The sequence below is a fragment of the Neovison vison genome, chromosome 14, assembly GCF_020171115.1.
Source record: "Neovison vison isolate M4711 chromosome 14, ASM_NN_V1, whole genome shotgun sequence".
NCBI lineage: Eukaryota > Metazoa > Chordata > Mammalia > Carnivora > Mustelidae > Neogale > Neogale vison.
The window spans coordinates 14,048,633-14,074,437 of record NC_058104.1 but is presented as its reverse complement, the minus strand read 5'-3'; the positions used below and the strand labels follow the sequence as shown (position 1 = coordinate 14,074,437).

General features: G+C 49.6%; 1 protein-coding gene across 5 annotated transcripts in view; it reads right to left on the bottom strand.

Moving 5' to 3' along the window:
* Positions 1 to 25,805, bottom strand: part of AUTS2 (activator of transcription and developmental regulator AUTS2) — a 1,076,911-nt gene that overhangs the window by 792,013 nt on the left and 259,093 nt on the right. For all 5 annotated transcript variants that reach the window (XM_044232669.1, XM_044232673.1, XM_044232671.1 and 2 more), the window contains exon 2: positions 15,064 to 15,276. In XM_044232669.1, the coding sequence (XP_044088604.1) occupies positions 15,064 to 15,276 (213 nt within the window). The remainder of the gene's footprint in view (positions 1 to 15,063; positions 15,277 to 25,805) is intronic.

The following is a 25,805-nucleotide window of genomic DNA, read 5'->3' as shown; positions in this document are numbered from 1 at the left end:
AAGCGCACGCCCTGCAGTGTACGAGAAAACTCTTCCTTGTCTCGGCCTTTTTACCCACAGCGGTAGCTCTGCCTCCGAGGGCAGCCTTTCAGAAGGAATGTGGAAGCAGGCAGGAAAACAGAGCTTAATTCATTTTAAAGATTTTATTTATTTATTTGACACAGAGAGAAAGCATGAGCAGGGGGAACAGCGGGCAGAGGGAAAGGGAGAAGCAGGCTCCCCACCCAGCAAGGAGCCCGATGCGGGGCTCGAACCCCGCGATCATGACCTGAGCCGAAGGCAGACGCTTATCCGACTGAGCCCCCCATGCGCCCCTAGAGCTTATTTTAAAAATGCCGGTTTCATTCCGCTAAAATGGTTCACCTGTGCTGTAAAAGTACTGAAAGACTATTTTAACCTGGAATATTACAACTTTGGTATGAAATTAATAAAAGCAGCAGCTTGCTCTAAAAATAAATAAATAAAACAGGTTTCCAAGAAGTTTGAGAAAAGGAATGTGAAGCTGGGGCAAGTAGGAGAGCCCGAAATCAAAATACGAGGATCCTGAAACCAGTTCTAAGTGCTGTTTTCTACAGCAGCATCATTATCCCTGCTTTTTGCCTTGACACCCCCAGACAAAATATGGAATAATTGTGCCAAGGAGCTATAACCCTGTGTTTACTTCAAATAAACCTTTAGCACATTTGTGGTCACTTTTCCAGGCATCTTGTTTAAAAATAAGCCAATATCAATCACATTTTTAAATCTTCACTAAGTTTATGCAACTGATTGATAATAAAAATGCCTTTGCATCGATAAAAGTTTCACTGACTATGAAAGTTGTCAGCATGAGAAGTTCAGATAATGTCTGATATAAATAACTGCTCCTTGGCTTGAAGCCCTGAAGAACTCACTCTCACAGCAGCACAGTCACCTCTTCTAGGGATGAAAAGCCCCAAAGAACTTCGTACAGGCAGTCCTTGACTTGCAAGCCTGGAAAACACTTCCCTGAACAAAAAGCCTCCTGTTTTCTGCCACCTAATATGACCGCCGAGCAACCGCCATCATGAAAAAAATCTTGTCTTTTTATCACTTTTGGATTATCACCCCACAGTTGCTCCCAGGATCCTTCAAAATTTTCCTTTTTGCTTTTCCTGCACCATGTTAAATTTTACCTAACTAAACGTTTTCTCAGTTAAAGGTGTCCTTTTCAGGGACGCCTGGGTGGCTCAGTTGGTCAAGCGTCAGCCTTCAGTTCCGGTCATGATCCCAGCGTCCTGGGATGGAGCCCCACACCGGGCTCCCTGCTCAGCGGGGAGCCTGCTTCCTCTTCTGCCTGCCGCGCCCCCTCTCTTTAAATTAATTAATTAACTGACATTTTTTAAGTGTCCTTTTCAAAGTACAGGTTATTCTAATAGGTAGAATCAGCCATTTCTAACCCTCCTCAACATGGAACAAAGATGACTCACTGAGACAAAGGAAAGTCAGATTTGCAGGGGTGGATAAAGACGTCTTAAAAAGTAGATATGGCTGATGTGACAGGGGTGTGCCCTGGGGACTGGGGGCGCCAAGAGGAAGACAGGGGAGTTCCCAAAGGCATAAAAGTGTGTGCATTTGCCCACCATATAGAGAGGATGAAGTTCAGCTTGTGAGGGGGTCACTGAAAGCTCTTCAAGCAAGTAGCGTGACTCCGTTTACCTGTGGCCCAAACCCTATGAGACGACATGAGGAGGTCGGTCAAAGAACGGTGAGATGAGGGCTGGGTCGGAAGCCACTGGCGCAGTAGAACCAAGAGAAGGCGGGCCTGACCAGTGCAGGAGCAGAAACGGCGCCAGGCGGTAAGTGGAGAGAAATGGGGAAGAAGTACTCGGAACGTGATCTACAGCAGGCGCCAGGATGCGGAGTGAGGGAAGGGGCAGGACTTCAGGTTCGGCACGAGCGGATGTTCGGCGTGGATGTTTGTGGGCTGGCGCGCACATCAACTACCGAGGAAGTTAAAGAAGAAGAGCAAATCTAGGGCAACGACTACAGAGCTCAACGTTGAGTTTGAAATGCTTACGGACGATCCGGGCGGGAAAAAGAATTCTGGTAAGTTCATCGGTTTGTGAATCTGGAAGCGGAGAAGAAAGGTGGGGTTGGGCATTTACGTGCAAGCGGTCTCCAACGAAAAGGGCTGAACCAACCAGAATGTAACTTCCTCCCCGGCAGGACTTTTGTCATTTTGTTTCCTACACGCACCTAGAATCACGTCTGCCCACAGGAGCACGTGGTCAAGAAACAGTTAACGACTGGGTGTCAGGGAGAGAGAAGCATGAGAGAGTCGTAACCCTGACAGATGGTTTAGCTGCTGCGCGAGGGAGGACTTCCAAGCCCGAAAGAGCAATTTACAAACTATGTTTTGTAAAAATAATAATAATAATACAAATAAAAATAAAACAACTTGCTAGCAATTTGGGACTGATCTATGATCTAAGCCTGGGGTCCTCAGCTGTACAATCCCCATCCGTGTCCTCATGTTGAATACAAAAAATCTAAATTTCTATCCAAATATTACTTTTGAGTATTTTGGAGTATTTGAAGTTCTACTTGGATTGAAAATAACCATGCAGGGGCGCCTGGGTGGCTCAGTGGGTTAAGCCTCTGCCTTCGGCTCAGGTCATGATCTCAGGGTCCTGGGATTGAGTCCCACATCGGGCTCTCTGCTCAGCGGGGAGCCTGCATCTCTCTCTCTGCCTGCCTCTCTGCCTACTTGTGATTTCTCTCTCTGTCAAATGAATAAATAAAATCTTTAAAAAAGAAAAGAAGAGAAACATCTACTTCCAAGTAAGCAGAAACAACAGAAAGTGGGGGATTTCTGTCTCTGCTTTTACAGATCAGCATAAACCCCTCTACCTCTGGACAGAAACCGAACTGCCCCAATACCAAGAGTTCCCAGAGCAAGAAGGTACAGCTGCGTTTGTCACAACAGCACAACCATTTCTAAAACATGTACCCATTATGAGGTCCATGTCCAAAAACTGGCAGTTTTTAGAAACAATGGACGTCTACTAGGATTTTAATAAAATAACTAAGTCAGGTAATTCCTAATAAATTGCGGCTAAGGTGCAACTATGGGACCCACCAAAGCCCTTAACTGTAAAACTAAGAACTCCAGAGAACTGAGAGAGAACCAGCACGTACCCAACACGTACGGGGGCCATCGGGAGGAGACTGCATTGTTCTCAGGAGTTTCTCAGGAAAGCAAAGAGGAGGGCAAGAAAAATGGCGTGGTGAGAAGGCGACGGTTTCAAAGGACCTTAGTTCACACATCTGCAGGTGTTCATTCTCTAAGAGATGCTCCACAGTGTCCCCCTTCGAACTGCCCTGAACCCCAAAGTCCCGGCCCCCCTTATGCGAAGAGTCCTGCGCCCGGGCACGACGCTCTACCAAGTGTGCCCACCTGAGGGGCCGAGGCACGCGGCTCCATCCACCCTTCCCGCTACGTCGGCGTCACCTCTGGAACGGCTGCACACAGAGGTCGCGCAGTCCATGTCTGCCGATGCAGCAAACACATGGAGAATGAATTAATTAGGCACTTAAAAAGGGAATTATTATTAAAATTAAAGTGTTTTATAACATCAAAATATTTTCGAAAGAGGGCATGTGGGACAGCAATTTAAGGACACTGAATGCTAGTCATGCTTTGATGCTAACAGCTTGTGCGTCCTGATGAAAAAGCACGGCCCCACACAGGTATGTGCACGTCCAAGCTGTGCGCAGACAACCCCACCGCGCGCCCACCTAGCTTCCTCTCTGGCAGCTGCTCGGCAGGCCGCTTCCAGGTCGCCAGCGGAGGGTGGACGGCTGCAGCCTCCCCGGGTCCGTTTCCGGGCCGCGCTAGCCCGGGGCAGCTGTCCCGCAGGCTGGGACCCAGGGAAGACAGAAGGCGGACGGCCTCCGTGGAAAAACGGCAGACAGCAGCCACCAGGAGCGCAGAGACCTCTTGCGATAAGTTGTTGCCTCCTGTGAACGAGCTGATCAGTATCTCCTCTTACATTTACATCCCCAAAGAGCGAAAACAGAGGTTACATTGTATTGGCTATGTTTTCTGTAAGCAACAAACACCGGAATGCAAGACTATGTGATTACCAACATAATCAATTAAAATAATAAAAATAGTTACGCCAAACGTCATTCAACTTCAATCACGAAGCACCTTCTACGAGCGAGGCAATGTGGGACAAACATGACAAACGTGGGGGGTGGAGAAAACGGAGCTGGTACTTTCCTTCAGGAGAGTCTGATTCCAGCAGAAGGAAGCGGAACAGGGAAAAATGCATCAACCGTGTCAGGTGTTGGAACGGAAAGGTAGGTGTACAGGCGTAAAGGAGAGGGGACTAAGGCAGAACCTGGGGTGAACAGTGTGGCCAGGAGAAGCCCTTCTGAGCAGGTGGCATTTCAGCTCAGGCTGGCAAGATGCGCGCACGCCCAGGACGCGAAGGCAGAGGGAAGAGCACGTAGCCACGGCGGGGCCGACCCCGACGCGCCGCAGGGAGTGCAGGAAGGGCAGAGGGCGGGAGCCAGTGCGTGACAGGGTGACAGGCGGTAGCCTGCGGCACCGAGTGCTACAGCTCGCAGGAGCCAGAACTTTACATCGGGCACACGGAGAAGCCACAAAGGGCACGTCCGCGTGAGGGTGACACGGGCACATGCAGCGTCCAAAGGTGCCCCCCGCCGGGGCCACAACATGGAGATTGCGCCGAAGGGGCTCGGGAATGACATGGGAAACACGAAGAAACACATCTCGGTTTTCCAAAGCTGCAAGAGCAGAGCATTTCAGGAGTTTTACTTGCCCACGTGGGCCACAAGCCTGGGCCCCTCACGGTGTCACAGAGAAACGTCCTCAGGCAGTTGGCTCTGCGTGCGGAGAAGGACGGTGTCCATACAACTCGCAAACAGGGTACAAATGACAAAGGTCAAAAGTCAATTACAAATAGAGCGACCCCATGACCCCGTTTTCCAGGAAGTCCTGACTCCTGCTTACTGTTCCAAGGTAATTATTAATAGCGCCCTCCTTCGCTCCCACACACGTCCGACGTTCTGGGATAAATTCTGGGGTCACCCCACTTCTAAACGAAGGATCGTGGGAGTTTTAAGGAAAATGCATGTAATTCCAAAGGGAAAGACCATCAAAGCTTCAGGACAGAAGGAGATCCAACGTCGTTGCTGGGAGACAAACGCGACATCGCAGGAGCCCGTTCCAGACCAGGGGCGCGGCGTAAGCACAGTGTGGAGAAAGCGGGGGCCGCGCCGCCGGCAGGAACCACAGCCGCAGTGCGACGCTCCTGGAGACGGTGGGGAGAGGCGTCTAGAAAGCTGTGCTGGAGCCCCCACGTCCTACCGTGAGCACTAACCGGCCCAGGGTCCATTTGCTGCCGCTGGACGGAATACGGGAGAACAATGACCTTCAGGGCAGCCCCGCTCTCCTCTAAGAACCCAGGTAAGACGGTAAGTGTAAACGCCGAGCGGAAAAGGCCACCACGGTCAAGGGAGCGGGGAAGCGGGTGGAAAGGGCGCGTGTAACATCGAAAGCAAACCTAAGTGGTTTCCCACGCAACGCTGGCCGGGTGGAAGGGAGCTCTAGACAGTCTGGAAGAAGAGCGTGAAAGGAAAACCAAGGAGCCGAGAGTCGAGCCTGCAGGCGGGTTCAGAGGCAGGAAGGGAAGGGGAGAAGAGGGGCTGGCCCCTTGGAAGAGGAGGTGGAGGTGAGGAGGGTCGGAATCGCTGGGCCAAGTCCACGTGGTTCCCATCCAAAATTCCCACCCATGGGGGCATCTCCTCACCCAACCTGCAGCACGGAAAGAGCCCTGGGCAAATACCCCCCAGGCAGTTCACACCCACCGCACAGCCGCACCCCTCCACGCCTCCGCCCGTCCGCCCCCCTGCCCCGTTCATGTGACAAAAACAGAGCTGTCATGTGCGAAGGGACGGGGCGGGTGAAGACAGACTATGCAAGTGGGCTCCTCAGCTCTTTCTTTTAATGATGCCACCTTTTAATGACACAATGGATTTAAGAGGGTTGGCAGCTGCGGGGTCAGTGCTGCACAGGACATGCCCGGGAAGAGCTCCACGCGCAGAACGGAATCGCTCAACTCTCCGAAGAGCCGTCCGACCTGCCGGCGAGCGCTCAGCATCATTCACTTTCCGTTCCGCTGGAGAGGCGGGGCCTTCCGCATCATCCCGTGGCTTCTTAGTCAGGGAAACCGGAGGGCAGCATTTCCTTTGTTAACTCCGCAGTCGTGACTCCCACGGTGTGACCGCGTCACCGGTGACTGTGCAGCGGACCAGTCGGCCCTCCTCTCCCGGGGACAGCACTCTGGTCTCCCAGCGACGCCTTCAACACGGAGGCGAACCGGGAGATCGGAAGTGAAGGTTTTGCTACTTAAACAAAAATTCTTCGGAGGGCCTTCATTCTGTTTGGGTTTTGGAAGGAAAATATTTCCCTTTGAATCCGTGGAACCCAAAGCACTCATTCAAGCACAACATTTTATGAAAGTGAAGCTTTCTTGGTGATGAAGGAAAGAGGGAACGGTCTTTAGTGCCCAACAAGAACACGTAGCCGGTATTCTCAGATTCCACGCCGGCCGCCCCCACGTACCACTGGTTTTTGTAACACAGAGGAGGCCCAGAACGCACAAACCTTAAGAGCTCGATGTCATTATGGTGCTGAAGGAAGAAAGAAAGAAGTAAAATGGAAAAAAAAAAAAAGTTCCTGTTACCGTATGCATAAGAAGTGTGTTATCTGAGGGAGCCGGAAGATTTAAGGAGAGAAGAACACAACGTAATTGTTCTACCAAAGCTATATTCTAATAAACTCCTGCTAAAAAGCAACCATTCTGAAAACATTACTTTTTGTAATATAATGTCTATGGCATTTAGAAGAAACATTTATTTTTGCCAGTTTGGGAAAAAACTCAATTAGTAAATACACAGAACGTGAATATGGTCCTAGTGTTGATGAAATTATTTTCATGCAAGATGTGATGGACAAACTTGGAAGATCTGTTACAAGTTCGAAAACAACATCGTCCTGTTCCCTTTTCCCGCTTCTGAAAGTAAAAAGCATTACCATTCGTTCCTTTAAAAGCATGAGTCTTGTAGTCCCTGCATTCACAGCACCGAAGAAGGGGGTGCCACATTCCCGTCCCCACCCAAGAGGGGCTCCGGCGGCCCAAGTCAGACGTGCCGCTCGGTAACCTGCCTGGGAACCAAAGCCCAGGACTTGCTCCGACGCAGGTGGTCCAAAGACCACCCTCTGAGGAACATCATTCTGCATGTTCCCGATCCAGAAAATACAGCTAATTGCCCCTCCACCTAATTACAGCCAATCTCCGCCACTCAGAACCATCACCAGCAATTAGACCTGTCCAGGTTTGCGTGACATGATTTCAAGACACAGGACACATCGCTTCCTGCACTCACGCAGGTGCAGAGATCACGGGGGACCTGCGGTGACGGCGTCTGTGGAGGCAGGCGCGCGGGAGACGGGGCAGCCTGCGGAGAGCTGAGACGGCTGGATGTGGGGAGGGTCTGGCGGGCCACCAGGCAGGGCTCCGGAAAGACACCAGGCGGGCCCTGACAGGACCTGCCTGCATTCTGGGGCCCCTTCAGCCTCCGCTCCGTGTGTGTCCATGAGCACTAGTGCGAGGACGCACACGCACCCCTACGTGTGAGAAGACCCAGCTCCTGCAAGCACTCTGCTGCCCATAAAAATGACCCCCACCTACATCAGCACGGAAGGCTCTAGAATTCACTTAGAAATACCAAGACCAGGTTCCTTTAAAGCGCGTTAGGACAAGCAGTAAGGCCGGTGCATTAGAACAGCCGGGCTCGGTGAGGCAGGTCTAATGGGACTGGGGGTTAAGTACAGCAAGGCTGTGTCATCAAGGTCCCCTCGGCCCAAGCCTCGGGGACCCCCTAAAAGCAAGTACCACGTCTACTCAAGCAGAGCACGGAACTCAGCACGGTTTTGTCTCCAACAGAGTTCCCTGAAAACGAGCAGGGGACAGCTAGAAAAGAATGGGCGCATTGTATCTCTCCTCGTACTTAATTAAAGAGAAGCCAACCGTACTTCCGAGAGGGAGGTCACGCCGTGCTCAGTACAGGACTGCTCTGTGCAAAGCTGCTTTCGGAACGGGCGATGAGACAATTCGACACGTGGACACTCAGGAGAGCTACCATTTCCGAAATGCTGCGGAGGCTCCGCTAACAGCTCTAAGATGACGTGCGAACGACAGCGCCGCAGCGGGGGCGGCCGTAACACAGCCGAGAGCATCACCACTGCCGCGTCCACACAGCCGAGCGTCACCACGGCCGCGTCCACACGGCCGAGAGCGTCATCACTGCCTCGTCCGTCCCATCCAGCACCTTCCCCTCCCCTCCGGGCACCTGGAGGCCCCACCTGCCCTGCCCCGCAGACCCAGCACAGCCGATGGTGTACAGGAAGAAAAGTCATACGCAAGACCCGGACTCTGATCCCTCAAGTTCAAGAGATGAGACCGTTGTCGTCTCCTGCACAGTGACTGTGTGAACAGCAGAGGGAAAAGGATCATGTCCGACAAAAAGCTAACAGAGAATGCAAGATGTTAACAGACTCAAAATAACAACCTCGCACGGGCACGCGCACCGAACGAGAACCGTGCAAAGGTGAGCCGCGGCAGATGGCCTGGTTTCCAGCCCAGTGGGTGCGCACTTGGCTCTCTGGGCAGGAGGAGGACAGGCCGCTCTGCCCAGGGGCACGCACTAATCTTCAAACGCACCCCTGGCTCTTCCTCCTTGGAAAGAGAACTACAAGTTGGGCACCAAGACATCTGACAGTTTTCCAGCAACATCTACCACAGGGAGCTGCCTGTGCCTGCCTTCAAGCCCACCCACAATTTCATTTTCAATTAGCAGCTCCTCGAAAGGCAGTCATGAAAGCAGTTGCTAAAGAGCATTCAGATGTCACCGAGAGACTGCAAACCCAAACTGTAAATAGCACATTGTGACTCGCCTGTCACCACCATCAACTCCCACGGGAGTCTCGCAACACGTGGCGATCGCCGCCATCTGCTCAGCTCCCCCTCGCCACCACGGCCACCCACCGGCCACCCACTCGCTCCCACCGCCCACGCGTTACCTGTCACGTGCGGGCCTGTGCGGAGACGGGGTGCCGCGCACGGGGACTAGGATGCAGAACACGCGGGGGCTCGCTTCACGTTCTGCAGCTCAGATCTGGCCGCACGCAGAGAACGGCGTGTCATCGGAGGAGGGGAAGACTTACCATGAACACAAAATGCAGTTTTAGATAAAGAAAGGGAGTTCCACCAAACCCCATCGGCCATCCAAAATGCAGTGAGAAGGGAAAGCACACGCCCTCGGCCTTCGGTCACCCGGAGTGCAGGATCTCTGGGGGCCAGAGTCGAGAATACTTTCTCTCACTTTGTCCGTCCCAAACAAAATGTATGACTTAAGTGGCCCTTAATATAGTTTCACGCACACATACCTAAAACATATTCTCGGGATTTAGTGAATGCCACTGGTTTCTGGGTTTTGTTTGTTTGTTTGTTTTTATTTATTTATTTTGGTGTTTTCGTTTTTATTTTTAAATGGAGCAATTTCTACAGGGCTCAGGATCACACAAGCAGAGTTACTGTCCCTTTTTAAGTGGCAGTTCCTTTTGTCATTCAGCCTATTTTCTCTCAGTAGGTTTTGTTTTCTGAATGGGTAGTCAATGTGCTATGTGCTCTTCTAGTCGATTTTTGCTAAATTCTAATTAAAAACACATAAGTCACTTGGGATAAGATTTATTACTGGCCTCATCACTCCGAACATCTGTCCCGCTGAGGTCAAGAGATGCTTATTATCGCTCTTACCAACACCCAGGGCTGATGGACTCTATCCCAGACAGTAAGCTCAGTAGTCAGCAGACACAGAACAAGAATTCTGAAACTCAAAAAATAAACTGTCATTGCCTGCAAATGCCCAAGTTAAAAAAAAAATTTAAAAATTTTAAAAACTTCATAAAACTTGTGATTGAAACGTGTCCCATGTTTCCCAATACCAAAGCCATATCTCCAATTTAAAAAATATACAACTATTCAGAACAGAGACAAGGCTGGATTGTGAGTGCCTCAAAACTAGATGTTAAAATCTGGCATCTTACCCTTATTTTGAGTTAATCAAAATTCCAAGAGCAGTTATTAAGCCAATCTTTCTCCCTCCCGTTCTTTGATCATCTGGTTTTACTTCTATTTCTGTAGTTTTAGGCAAAGGGAAAAAAATAATGTGCAACTTAGATTCATCAGAAGGAAGAAGAGAGGACTTAATTTACTCTCTCGGTTTGCAACCTTCACCCGACAACACAATTTTTGAAAAGGCAAATGGAATCCCAACAAAGACATTAAACTTGCAACTCTGAAGTAGGAAGTAAAAACGACGTGACCGCAGCTCCAATTCTTGCCACCAGCTCGAGGCGCCTTCCGTTACTTAACCACGATGACGAACGTACTGATGCTCGCGTGTCTTTCCGCCGCTGAAGTGAGATCCCTAATTGCGTTAGTGTTCCCAATGCTCTGAGATCTGCTGAGCTCTGCAGGCTCTAGAGTCAAGCTGGATAAAAACCTGTGTGACTTCAGCCTGGATTTTTTTTACCCAAAACTAATGAGCTGGCCTTCAGAAATATGACTTGAACTGGATCTGTTTAATCAAAGTCGTCCATTACAAAGCCTCCTTTGCAAGTTAATTTCTACTCACAACGTCAGCGAGAAGTCCTCAAGACAACCCGAGTCAGTCACTCTGAAGTAAAGGATCAGCTTCTGGTAGTAAATGCTGTCCTGGGGTAAAGGCCTGAGCAGAGAGCAGGCTCCGGCACAGCGGGGGGCTTGGTCACCTGGGCCCGACCGTTCCACCAACACGACCACTTCCGCCCAATCAGGCCAACACACAGCGGCACCACACAAGGCAGATGCAACCGCACAGCTCTAACAACAGCTCTCCCTTTATGGACCGGCCCTGGGGTCAGTCCCCCCTCATCCTGCGCATCAGTATCCATCGTTGGGATCGACAACGTCAGCTACCAATCTCCCAGCGACTCTGGAGTCGGCCACAGCAGAGTTCAGGGACAGGAACAAATCTCCATTCCTTACAGGCAATACCCACCCAGGTCAAGTTGTATGAGGATTTTTAAACCACACAAAAGCCATCCTCACCAGCCAAGGTCAGAGTCTACCTGCTGGGCTCCTGGAATATCTCAAACTCCTTTATTTCCCTCTCAGATGGGTCCTCCTGTGGCTTGGAGCAATGTCAGTAGATTGCCTCTTTCTCGGAGACATCCAGCCCTCAGCTGGATGGAGTTTTGGAAACTAAAATTCAGTTAGGAGGCCGGCTCTGGGGTTTCCTTTGATGACCCATCCTGATTATCTGCTTCTCGGAAGAGCTCATATGGCCTAAGAAATGCTCATATGTCGCTGAAGCCTAGTCCTCTGGCTGGGTCCCTATGAGAGAGAGGAAAGTCGGGCTAATGGACTACACGGAGGTTGAGAAACACCCCAGGCCAGGCAATCTGAGAGTTCTCCAAACCCCCTCAACTTGTCCTCCTTGCCGCTCCAACTTGAAAACCCCTTGGCTCTCTGTGATTTCAACTACGAAGCAGTAAAATTTTAAATCCTCTCCCATGGTCTAGAACTGAGACATTATGAAAGAAAACTCAATGCCCTAGGAAGGGATAAGTTTTCCAAAAATGCTTCTGAGGAAGTCCTCCATTGGCTCCAAGGCTTGGCAGCATGTCACGTCCTTGTGCCCTTCTGGTGGCTGCACCGAGACAGTCTTACAGTTCAAGAATAAGGCTCCTTGCAGGGACGTGGGCAGCCTCTGTTTTGGTTGCCCACTCCCAAGTCTAAGTGGGGGCAGGGGCGGGGGGGGGCAGGAGCCGGGGGGGGGGGGAGGGGGGCTACCACATCCTTTTTAGCACAAGCTACAACTTTTTAAACATAATGTCTGAATGCTCACATCGTGAGCAAACACTTCTGTGTAAGACAGACACAAGAAGCCTGGGGGTCAGAAAGACATGCCTTCATTGCTAAAGTTAACTTGTTCCTTTCCTCATTTTTAAAAGCCCCTTTGGAAATTAAGAATGTTCAAACCTGCCAAATAAAAAAGTGCAGCCATTTTAAAAGACAGCTGCCAGCTCAGCATCTTCTAAGTCAGGATATATTTAAACTTATAAACATAATCCAACAAATGAGCTCCACGGGGGGGGGGGGCGGTTAAGTGCCAGTTAAAAAGCTTTCATTTCCCAGGATGAGAAAAAAACAGGAGAACTGAGGTTTTACCATCAGGCAAGAGAAGTAAAAGGCTGCTTGGTTTTAGAACTACACATCCCTCCTATCAAAGTATATAATTGTACTCTCACGTTAAAAAGATTAGTTGCCTTCAACGGATTCTCAGGAAAAACAAATCCTATTATTTCCTCTCCACGAAGGAGTAGCATCTTCCCATAATCACAGGAAAGCTGTGCATTAAGGTGCCTCCTCAGGAAGTACCATTTCCTAATAAGATGCAACCCTAATCTTCTCTCATGGAGTCAAAAATAAAGACTAAATTCTCACCTCCTGCGGCCTTCTTCCCTCTATAGCTCCTCCCATTACACCTCCCTCCATAAGAGGCCCTAAGCAACAAACCATTAACTTAGAAATTCTCCTCAAGGACACTCTCATCTCAAGACCCCCTCCCGGCTAAGATGGTCAGATTTCAGCTCCTTTATCTCGTAAGAGGCAAAGGTCAGGGAAACCAGATCTGCCACAACTGGAAATGCACACCCAGTGCTGTCCTCACGCACCCTTGGCCCTTGAAGACGTGTGTCAGCTCTTACCAGTGATCGCACCCCAGACGGCACCCATTCGGGCAACACACATGGAGCCGTGTCTCTCCCTCACAAGTCTCTCCCTTAAATGTCCTCACAGAAACTATCAATTACGGACTCCAAACCAAAATCACCTTGACCGAACCCTTCATTTTCCAGATGGGCAGCAATGGACAGTGCTTTGCCCAGGGTTTCAAAATAGTACATGTGAGTCAAGGAAGACTACAAATGGAAAGTGGTAGAGCTTTATTCCAGTTACCAACTTCTGCTTCCCTTCCTACTAGAAAAATAACACTTGATTGGGGGAGTATATTTTGGCATCAACGCTGAAGATAAGAAAAACACCACTTGTTTTGAAGACTCTTACACAGACTAAAAAGGTACGAGTCATTCTTTCCTTCTCCATGATTTGTGACTCAAAAACACTGCTTTTCAAACACTGTGCCTAAAATAAGGACAGCTTTGATTTCAAATAGCGTTTGTACCAGAAGGCTGGCCATCAAAAACCAAAAAGCTACTTGAATTTGAGACGGACAAGTTCTTGTCTTCACCAGAGCACAAAGGAGAAAGAAGAATTCTGAGGACGGAGAATGGAAAAGTCAGACTAGGTCAGGGAGTAAGAGTGTCAAGGATGAGGAACCACACTTTAGTGCAGACTTGGAATTAAATCGGTTTCTTGCCTGAAACGGTAGAAGCCTTCCTCCTACCCTGCTGGGAGGGAGGGGCTGGGGTAGAGATGGTGGTTATCCTGCAACCTCTCTCCATGGTAATAATTACCTTGCTCACAGCTCTCAGACACAGTGGCCTGGGCTGGGAGTCACACCAACACCCCAGAAACATCACCTTTCATAGAATCAAGCCTGTCTTCCCTCCCTTCCTCCACACTTTCCTGAAAGGTTTTTGTTTGTTTGTTTTTTGGTTTTTCTTTTTTTAGTTAAAAAAAAACCACAGACTCCACATCTTATTAGAGACGAGGTCATATTGATGTTTTGGGTCCTTCCAATCCTCTCTCTAAAATCATCACCAAGTGGGGCACCTGGGTGGCTCAGTGGGTTAAAATCATCACCAAAAAACACCCTTGATAATTTGTAAGAATGATTTCCAAACTGGCCTCGCCATTTCAAATAGAAAATCTAAGACCACGGAGTTCTGCGGCTCACCCCAAGAGGTTCTGGTTTATTAGGTCCTAAGGAGGGGTCGAAATTGTGTTTAAGAACGCTCAGGGCAGGATTACTAACGATCTGTGAACGCTTGGATCCACTGTTCTGTATGATCCCAGACCTCCCCCTCTGCAGAGAAACATCTGCAAACTGTAAATTACCTGTTTGGCTTCTAATTAGCAGCACCTGCTCTGTGAACCACACACCCTCCCTCTCCTCCCTCCGCTTCCTTCAAGGGACAGTCATTCCCACCCGGTGGTCCCGCCAGAAACCAACAAAACGCACCCATGACACAGGTAGGTCGGCAGGCACTAAAGCCTCCGGATTTTGCAGAAAGAAATTGCTATAAACAGCTTCGTTTCTCATTATTAATCTATCTCATGTGGGGATTTCCACAGGCAGAAAGGCTCCCAAATGCCAAGAGCTGTATTTTCTTGTGGATCACTGAAACCTAATTATTAACAGGCCAGTGAGCCCTACTACCAGACGTTCACACAATCAGCAGATCGCAAAGACAGTCCTGAAGGATGGACTACAGAGAACTGGAGATTCGAAAGGCGAATCCATTTCTCCCGCACGCCGCAGTATCTGAGCTGCTCTGGAAAACGGAAATCTTGTGCAAGGCACTGCCTGCCTGCACCCCACCATTCTTAGCACCTCAGAACCCGGAGATCCACCACGGACACGCTCACACCTGCCGGGTCCGTCTGTCCCCATGAGGAAGATCGCCGCCCTACGACCCGGTCTGCGCTGACGAGCTGCGAGGCTCTGGCCCGTCTGCCCCCACCCCAGCAGCACCGGCACCCAGCTCCGCACACACAGCCCATCTGACAAAAAGGGACCCACGCTGAAGCTTCAAACCGTAACGACACACCGAGCGGGGACGGGCATGTCCTACGAGAAGCACGTGCACGGCTCTGCGGGGCCGCACTCCGGCAGCCCCCGAGGAGGTGTCCTCCAGCCAGCAGCAGGGACCGCGGAGAGGCAGGCGCCTGCGGAAGGGACCTCACGGCCCCGGAGAAGCCCGAACCCACGCCTCCTCACCTGCCGGAGTCCCTTGGGCATCTTCTTCCTCTTCCCCAGGTGCTGGCAGAGGTTGCGGTCATTCTCGCGATCCGAGCTGTAGTGGGGTGTGTGGCTGAGTCGGCTCTTCTTGGAGTGAAAGGACAGGCCGTTGGTAAGTGCTTCTCGTTTCTTCTTGCTCAGAGGGGTCTGGCGTTTCTCCACACGTTCCTGAGGCTTAAGTGCTACATCTTTCTACAGAAAGGAAGAGAAGGAGAGGGAAGCGAGGGTTACACAGGTGTCCAGGGTCGCACCCGAAATACAGGCTGAATGGGGTGACAAGAAGGGAGAGGGGAAAGCAGGACGGGCAGGACAGGAGAGCGCCTCCATCTAAGAACCACGGCTCTCAAGTCTCCTGAAGCCCTAATGCCACCACAGATACATCCTTTCTATCCTGGTCGGCGGAAAAGTCAACGAAGCACAAAGCATCTGTCCATTAAAAGTGATCTCACTGCTTAGTGGCGTTCAATCGGGTTCTCCGCTAGGTGCAGCTGCACACAAGGACATTCCCCAAGGAGGCTCGAGACATTCACTTTCCAAGTTGGTGCATCAATTATGTTTCAGAAAAGCAGTCCTAAGTGCGGGCATGATTTAAAAAAAAAAAAAGGCAAAAGCCTGACTAAACCAGGGCCAGGTGGATGCCAGCCAGCCAGCAAGAAACTATCAATTCCTATGATTAAAATGTTTCCTTAATGCATTATATATTTCTACCACAAGTTCCTCTGCGCATCCTTAATTCCCAGGTCTGTGCAAAATGCAACAACAATATTATCACCAGGATGTACAGCAACTTTTCATTTATCACTTTGTGTGTGGTTGGGGATGGGCAGGGTAGGAGAAACGTCAAGGACGTCCCGCTCGGGGTAGGAAGCAGCAGCTGCAGAGACCACAGGCCAGCATTTCAGGCCACGAGACCCAGTGCATTCTGAGCCGGCGGGCAGCTCAGCACCTACGGAAATACCGAAAGCCCCGGGTCCAAAGCCTGACTCTGACATTATCCACTAAGAGACCCGAAGCACCCACTGTTGGGATACGTGCCGATGTCCTTCGAACCCGAGAAATGTGCTCACGAAGCACTGAATTTAGAAGCAGTGGCACGCGGCCATCCGTGCCTGAGTGCGCAGAACCCTGTTTACCCTGAAAATGCTCCTTCACGGAGCCTAACCCCCATACATAAAAATTCTGCTTCTGTGGTCCTAAATGAACGCACATTAAAACAAATAATAAAAACTGAGACAAAATTTTCCTTTTACCTATTTTCTCCTTAAAATACCTCTCTCTTGGGCGCCTGGGTGGCTCAGTGGGTTGAGCCGCTGCCTTCGGCTCAGGTCATGATCTCAGGGTCCTGGGATCGAGTCCCGCATCGGGCTCTCTGCTCAGCGGGGAGCCTGCTTTCCCTCTCTCTCTGCCTGCCTCTCTGCCTGCTTGTGATCTCTCTCTGTCAAATAAATAAATAAAATCTTTAAAAAAAAAAAAATACCTCTCTCTTTCTTTACCTCCCCTCCCCCACTATCCCGTAGTCTGTCCCACTGCTTCCCAGTACCCAGCACTGCCCACGTGACATACATGCTGCTCCCCGAGGTCTTTCAAACCAGCCATTGCCATCGGTTTGGGGGCTTGGATGTTTACATCTGCGTAGGCCTCAAAGCCCGACCTGCCACCCCGCTCCCTGTTCTAGTTCAAGGACCCTTCGCAGGGCTATCCGCTCAGGAAGACCTTTCTTACAACGCGAAGCACTATTTCCAAGCCTTCCCTTAATGCAAGTATTGCCTGTGGGCCCAGTATATACCAAGAACAAAGTCAGCACTGTCCTACAGGGGCTGGGAAAACAACTGTGGGGGCGGGGCGGGGGTCCTTACCTCACGGGACTTAAAGCTTAGGGACAAATATTAGTCAAATCACGTAAATATACCACTGCAAACTGAACCAAGGCAAAGGGTGCTAAAATGAGGGGAAATGGTCTCGTCCAGAGGCGTAGGATGCTGCTGAGGGAGGACTGCCATTTGACCTAGTTCTGAAAGTCTGAGCAGAGAGAACAGCTTGTGCCAAGGCCCTGAGGCAGCTGGCAGCATGACCTCTTAGAAGAATCAGGGCACAGACTGAGTAATTCATCTCAGTAACCCCAATGCTTTGCAGAATCAGGCAAAGGGCAAAGATAAATAAATCAAGCTAGATAAATAAATAAACGAGGCAACTAGTTAAAGTACCCAAACCTGTGAGCAACAACAGCGACTGGATAGTATCAAGTAGGGGTACGACTGGTCTAGAGAGTGAAGCAAACTAGAAAACTGGAAACCACGGAATCCCGCAGGCACTGCAGAAACCAGGGTCACGACAAACAGCAAGAAGCCCCGCAAGGGCCGAAAGAAGCCATCAGAGCAAGAAGGTATCAAAAATAACCATCCCATCAGGCAAATGACTGGCTCCCGGTCCAAGGTCTAGCTGCATCCGTGCTGATGGTTTGCCCTCCGCCGTTGGAGAGGCAGCTCTCCCGAGGTGAGGGAGATGTGTGGTGGCAAGCGTTCAAGGGACGAGCTGAGATTGAAGGGAGTGCCCGTGGTCATCGACTCCAGAGTCAGAACCGTGGACAGAACATCTAGCCCGTGGTCATCGACTCCAATGTCAGAACCGTGGACAGAACATCTAGCCCATGGTCATCGACTCCAGAGTCAGAACCGTGGACAGAACATCTAGCCCGTGGTCATCGACTCCAATGTCAGAACCGTGGACAGAACATCTAGCCCATGGTCATCGACTCCAGAGTCAGAACCGTGGACAGAACATCTAGCCCGTGGTCATCTACTCCAATGTCAGAACCGTGGACAGAACATCTAGCCCGGCCATCGACTCCAGTGGCAGAACCGTGGACAGAACATCTAGCCCGGCCATCGACTCCAGTGGCAGAACCGTGGACAGAACATCTAGCCCGGCCATCGACTCCAGTGGCAGAACCGTGGACAGAACATCTAGCCCGGCCATCGACTCCAGAGTCAGAACTGTGGACAGAACATCTAGCCCGGCCATCGACTCCAGAGTCAGAACCGTGGACAGAACATCTAGCCCATGAAATGTTCAGTAAATGCCTGCTATATTTAACCCTCCGCCCAGCACCACCACCACGGTCTGCTGTTAGACATCTGCTCGGTCCTGACCATTCTGTGTCTGATGTCGCGCGCAACCAAAAAGGACCCAAGAAGCAGCCAAGTGAGTCCTGTCGTGGACTGCGTCAACATACTGCAACCAACTGTACTTCTCTTCCGAGAGTACTATCCAAAATCCCCACGGGGTTAAAAACAACAACAAAGAAGAACTCCTCTTTTTCCAAAACCCACCCGCGGCCCAGCATATACATGCGTGTAGAGTATCAGACTAATAAACAAACGATACTTCATAATGTATCAACTGAGCTTTTTAAAAAATGACACCACTCTCTTTGGAGCCCGAATCTCCTCTCACACTGACGGTACTCCAAAGTATATTGAAAATTATGAGCGATTCCATACAAATGTGAATTAATATTTATGAGAGTATGGTATAATTTCTTCCAGATCCATTTTATTTTCATGTAGCATATTAATCAAGGCATCTCACCGCCCCGTGCATAGCTACACAGAGCGAACGGACCCCATGCCGTGACATTAGCTCGTAAGAGACCTGCCGACGTCTTAGCAGCAGCCGTACAATCATCTTAGGTCCAATTAATATTGAGATTTTCAACTCTGGAGGGTGTTGGGTGGGGAGGAGAGAGGAAGAGAGAAAGGATCAAAGTGTATGGAGAGGTGGTGGTTTAGAGGAAAGAAAAAAAATCAAGAGTCTTTAAAAGGTTTTTCTTATAGAAGAGGTTTATATTCTCAAAGCCCAGAAATTATCTTTATTCTTTCAAAGATACAGTTTTATTTAGAAATTGCTGCATAGACACTTTGTTGCAATTCCTGAATAAGCCAGGCTACTGTTTATCCCTTCCCTCTGTTAACACTCCCTGGCTGCCTACGATGTATAAAGTAATCATTTAACTTCTCATTGACTGTGTTGGAGGAAAATGACAAGAACTGTCCATTCTAAGCAAAAAGAATCAAAGACAAAAACACTGATGATAAATCGCTAACCTTATAACACTCGAGAGAGCTGTGCATGTGATTACACACACGTGTGTGTGCCTGCATCTATGCAGCAAACAACAATTACCCACTGGTTTAAGAATTTCCTCAAACACAGATTTGAGGGGGGAGGAGCAGGCGGTCTATAAACCACTGTTACAAAATGGGAAGGAAATTGTGTGATTTATAAAATAAATGTTTACAATCAACGAAGGACGATTTTCATAAGCCGGTTGACTCATTTGTCTTCCCTGATAAAGGCTGGTGATTCCCATGGAAAATTTATGTCCATGAGAATTACCTGCAGGGCTTTTCTGAAAATAAGGTGACCGTGCCCCAGACTTGGCAAAGGAAGCATTTAGTAAACAAGCACTGGGAAGGAAAGCGGGGAGGGCAGAAGAAAAAGGAAGAGATCTGGAAAAAGGAAAAAAAATATATATATATATGTCTAAGGCATTCATTTGACAATCAGGGAAGCTAGCAAGAAGGCAAGAAAGCCAGCACGCCAACAACAGAAGGCTGGCTGTGAAGGAAAAAGATTTAGACATATTTGCTGGCAATAGAGGGGGTAAGTGCACAAGCCATGCATACCAGATGGAACCAGGTTTCATGAATAGCTGAAATTATGTGATTTTTCGGTCACTGGTGATGGAGGACAGGGTCACAGCAGCACACGTGCCGAGAGGCTCCCAGACGACTATTTCCTTTCACGCCCAGCCTTCTTCAAAATAGGTGCTCTCGCTCTTGACTTCCCCTTCTCTCAAATTATCATCTCTACCAAAGGCTTCCTCCGCCACTCCCGAATTTCAAAACGAGAGGGCTCGGCGCTGTGCAAACGAGGGGAGAGCGAGAGACTGCAGACGTCTCCGCGGCGGGGCTGTGTCTGCTGGTTACAGATGAAGCCGGAGACAACAGGAAAGCGAGGCGCAGTTTGCCTGCCTCGCACGAAATAGGTCTCGGAGAGTCTCCCTCGGATTTTCGGAACCAAACTGATCTGAGAGCATCCCGTCACTTACAAAGCATCTGTGGCGTGGGTGTCTGCGTGCGCCCTGGGGACGCCCATGTGGGAGAGAGGGCACGGTTTACCCAGAACCCTTCTGAACTCATCTGATCTTAGGGACAGGCCACGGAGTCACAGAGAAGCCGGGAGAAGTAAGAAAAGGCGCTTCTGACTGTCTGCATCCAAAGGCCTTCACCGCTGCCGTGTTCTCATTTTAGTTGGCCGGGTGCTTTGCTGGTTTCTTTTACTGCGTTTGTACTTATTTTGGAATGGTTTGACAGACCGTGATTCCGTCCTTTCTTAAATGCCAAAGAGGTGAAAACATTTACAGTGATGGTAAGACGTGAAACATTAAGAAAGAAACAAAACACACAGCTCTTTTGAAACCGAACTGCAGGCTACGTTCACACGGGCCCCCATTCTGGACTTCTGAACAGACCCTCAGAACCTAGTCGTTTTAGTAAGGACAGGAGACCGTGTGTAGCAATTTACAAACAGAATAACAATGTGGCGTTCAAAAAAATAATTCCTCAAGTTCACGTCTTTTAAAAACAAAACTGAAAATACCTCGCTGTGCCAGCCACTTCGCCACCTGTTAGAAATACCTAAGAAAGGTTCCCTGACCCCAGGCTGCTTAGTGGGGGTGCAGAAGGCGAACCACCGAGCCGTTACAGGAGAGCGGATTAGGTGAGGAGCCACTAAGGTGATCCCGACTGCTGCCTTTCACACGGCCTCACGACTGTAGCGGTGTATGGCCATGAAGACAGAAGACTAGATCAACGCAACAAAATAAGAGTACAGAAATAGACCCACATGCGTACGGAAACTGGGCTTTTGCAAAAACACAAAAGCTATTCTGTGGAGAAATAACCTTTTAAACAAATATTGATGGAACAAATATATACATGCACACACTATATATATATATATATATATATATATATATATATATGTGAATATATATGCAAAAATTTTTGATTGGCATCTCAGTCTAATTAGGAAAAATAACTAAACACGCATCAGAAACCTAAATACAGAACCTAGAACTATCCAACTCCCGGAAGAAAACAGGAGAAAACGTTTGTGACTTTGGATTTAGCAAAGATTTCTCAGACACGATGCCAAACGCATAATCCATAAAAGAACAAAGTGATAAATTACTCCTCATCAAAAATTAAACCTTCTGCTTTTCAAAAGACACTGTTGAGAAAATGAAGAGACAAGTCACAGAATGGAAAACTATCTGCAAAGTGGACATAACTGAGAAAAGTTTTGTATCCAGATTATATATATATGTGTGTGTATATATATATTTTTAATATTTTATTTATTTATCAGACAGACAGAGATCACAAGTAGGCAGAGAGGCAGAGAGAGAGAGGGGGAAGCAGGCCCCCCGCCGAGCAGAGAGCCCGATGCGGGGCTCGATCCCAGGACCCCGAGACCACGACCCGAGCCAAAGGCAGGAGCTCAACCCACTGAGCCTCCCAGGCGCCCAGATTATATTTTTAGAAGCCCTCAAAACTACATAAAAACAACCAACCCACTGTTCTAAACAGTCTTAAAAAAAAAAAAAAGGGTTTGAAGACTTAACTAAAGGAGGGCGGCAGGTAACAGGTGAAAAGATTTTAGCTTCAACAGCCATCAGGAAAATGCAGACTGAAACCACAATGGGACGCCACTACCTACCTACTAGAAGGGCTCGAATGGAGAGGCCTCAGGACAGCAGCGGCGGCAGGGATGGGGAGGCATGCTCGTCCAGCGGAGGAATGACAAACCACAAATGGCCCCGCCACTCTGGCAACCAGTTCGGCCACTTCCTTACAAGTTCAAAGCAGACCTACCCTACGACGTGACCATTCTGCACCGAGGTATCTCCCCCGCCCCAAGTTAAAGCACATTTCCACAAAAAGCTCTGCGTCAGAATGCTCACATCAGCTCTGTTACAGCTGAAACCTGGAAACCACTCAAATGTCCATCAACAGATGAACAAACCGTGGAGAGCATTCGCAACGAGAAAGAGCGGCCTCCTGACGCACGACAACTTGACCAAGTCTCAAAATAATAACGCTAAGGTAGGGAGATGAGTCCCAAGAGAGTATTTCGTGTGATTCCATTTATATGAAATCTAAAAAATACAAGATAATCAGGAGTGAGAGGAAGTAGATCACTGGTTCCCATCACGGGGCAGGAAGAGATTATCCACAGACACGAGGAAACATCTGGGGAGAAGAACTCGCCACTGGCTCGATGGCGGCCATGCTTTCGTGGGTACACACTCACGCGAAAACTTGTCAGACCTTATACTTTTAATCCACGCAGCTTACCGGTATGTGAGTTAACCTGAGTGAAGCTGTTAAAAACACACGGCAACCTCTGCCATCACGCAGGACGGCAGCCCACCGTCACCGACACCGGGATGGCCCTCCGCGTCCGTCCAAAGACCTCATCTCTCGGATTCCCGAAACGAGGGGAGGACCGCACTGCGGAAGGTCTGCCAGGAGCCCGCGACGGGGCCATGAAGTTTCCGCCGCAGACGCCTGGGCCGTGGACAAGAACGCCTCGAGCCGACCGAGCAGGGCCGTCTTTGCGGCATTTTCAGTCCCAAGGTAGAGTGCACCGTGTGCCTGTTTCCTTCACTTCTAACAGTCAGTTCTCGGTTATTCAGAGGCTAACCTTTGTCAAGCTTTCCTAGCTTGCGTTCAAGTGCCCCGGTTAGCTGTTTGGCCATAACCTCTCTCATGAACACTTGAACCAGAAAGCAAAGAAAGAAAACATAATAAATACACTTTTTACTGCTCCTACCTATTTAAAAAAAAAAACAAAACTGAGTTGGTTTCTTATATTTAATACATGACGATACACAGGACATAAGGGAATCCAAATGGAGAGAAGAAAAATGGTTTAGAAAAAGAAACTAAGTACAAATTCAGGATATGAAAACACTTGTCCAAGGTGTGGTGCCACCGTCAGAGGTGAGGAGTCCCGAAAAAGAGAGAGAGAGAGACACAGAGAGAGAAGAAAAAACAAAGGGGGGGGGAAACCCAGCCACTTGAGAAGCCCTCGTAAACCCAGCGATGGGATGAGATCACAAGCACCCGCTGAAGTGAGATTTCTGCACACTCTGAGAATTGAAAACGTCCCAGCAGCCTCTCATTCCCATAGATAATGGAGAGTTGGCTGCTGTTAGACCCTAACACTCTCAAAGCGGTTGAGTCCCTGGCAACTAGATGCTATTGCTTAAAACAGTTTAGGCTCTCAGCCCTGAAGGATTCCTAAAATTGGATTACAGTCCCTCCAGATAATCTGAGAAATACAGCATGACGAAAAGGAAACCTTAAAAAAAATTTTTTAACTCCTCCATAACAGCAACATTCTCAAAGCTGAGCACAGCATGACTCAGGCAGAAAATCTCATCAGAGAAGGCTTAAGGGCGATCACGTGCACAGAGACTGAGTCCCAACAGGGGAAGGGAACCACACCACAGAGAAGAACCCAGTGGAAGCCAGACGGGAAGGCGGGCGAGCCACACAACCCTCGGGCCTTTGCAAGGGCGGGAGCCCGGCTGGCTACCTCAAGAGGCAGGCGGAGTGCACAGATTTCTGTTGCTTTTTGATCCCCTGTCACCTAATCCAGTGCGGTCACACACACGCATTTGAGAGGACGTGTAAGCTCACGGTAGTCCTTCTCACTGGCCGTTACTCGTTTTTTGACCAGGCACTCCGTGCACAAAGTGGGGAAAGGGTTCCTTAATGTCCGGGTGGCAAAACAGTCAGAAACCGGGGCCTCCCTGCCACCCTCAGGTTTAGCTGCACAAGGATGGCGGCCATGGCTCCCGCGCCATCCCTGAAGTCCCTGTGCAGAACACAGCACGTGGCACAGAGCCGGGGCTTCTGAACAAACGGACTGGGAGAAACGAGGCACCACGCAGGTTTCCCTTACTCCAGAGGTGGTCCCAGGCTACGCACCGTACCACGCCCCCCTGCCCTTCTCACACTGTCACCCCAAAACTTCCGAACTTGGTATTCCCCGCAGCACACCATGGTGAAACCATCACCCTTCCCCGGTGCACTCAAAAGGGGCTGAGCGGATGCCTCAGAGACAAGACAGGTCACCTTCCCAAGCCCAAAAGGAGACAAAACAAGAAAGGGGACTGACTGGCAAAATGCCAGGTCTTGTTCTGTGGCTCCTAGGAAGGTCAAACGACCACTTACCAGGTCTTAAACCTCCTACCGTCTGAAAAATCAAGAGGCTGATACTGTGATGGACAGGACAGATGTTCCAGGCAAGGAGCCCGACCGGCCAGGGAAAACCTCTTTCCACCCAAATAGTGCATTCAAATGAGTAAAAGACACAGGCTGTTCTCTTCCCTCAACGGGCTCCCAAATTCTCTTCCACAGGTGCCCGCGAACGATCACATCTCGACTTCCAACGGCCACTCTCGGTATGGTACATGGTACTGACCCTGTAGCAGTGACTGTCAGCTGTGTGTGCTGAACGGTCACTTCCCGGGCCTGGGGGACTCCTGCGGAGGACAGGTATCCCCGCTTCCACGTGGAACGTGGCCTGCTTTGGGCCTGCATCACCGTCACAAAGGGAAACGCAGAGGAGATGATGTATACGCCAGAAACGCCGCAAACAGTGTGCATGGACATCTGGACCTAAGAGGATCTTTAATTTACTTTGGGAAAGATGCGATGTACCCACTCGCGGCCCTGTTCTAGGACAGTGAGATGAAATGAACCACAGGAGAAACGGAGACTGGGCTCTGCGCCGTGGGAGGGTTCTCCGCTCCTCTCCTCCGTGCGCAACCAGTTCTGATCCCCACCGTTTCCCTGAGTCTTCCCGAGAAGACAGGGAGAAACTCTCCGTGCAACACCAGCATCTTGCAAAGGGGGACACGCGGGGAGACCACTAATAGGTCCTTCCAGCTCTGGCTGTTAAGTCAGATCTGTACAAAACAAAACAGAACGTCAAAGCTGCAGTAACAGGCAGCAGAAAACACTGATACCGGCGTAGCTAGGGCTGTGCTGTTCCCGAAGCAGGGGCAACAGCCAGCAGTGGGGAATCACTCGGACAGGCCTATTTAGGGAAACAAATCACAGACACACACACTCACACACACACACAAAGAAGGCACACTCTGTCCACTCAGCAGACAGGAAACGATTTTATGAAAGGTAATTTAATGTTTAGGACTATTCAGTGACAGGAAAAGCAATTTCTGGCAAAGTTCACATCATGTGGTTCTGAATACAGACAGTTCCGTACAGCACATTGGGAGGGTGTACGGATGAGAGACAGTCCCTTTACGGCTCAAGTTTTCAAGTGGTTCAGAGAGGTTTCTGGAGAACTAGGAAACAATTGTTACCGGAGTAATAACTCTGAACTTTCTCCCATCTTCCCAGCAACTGTAGTCAACGTCCCATCGAAGGTAAGCAGGCATTCATTCCTTCCTTTATAGGACGGCGCAGGAACCCACGTGGACATGCGCACGCTGACCCTCCCCTACTCCAAGAACCTCTGTCAGACCCTTCCTCAAAATAATTTTAATTGAAAGGGCAGAAACCAATCCACTCCAGCACATATAAATTTAGGATCCTCCATGGGACGGTCTCATAAGTTTC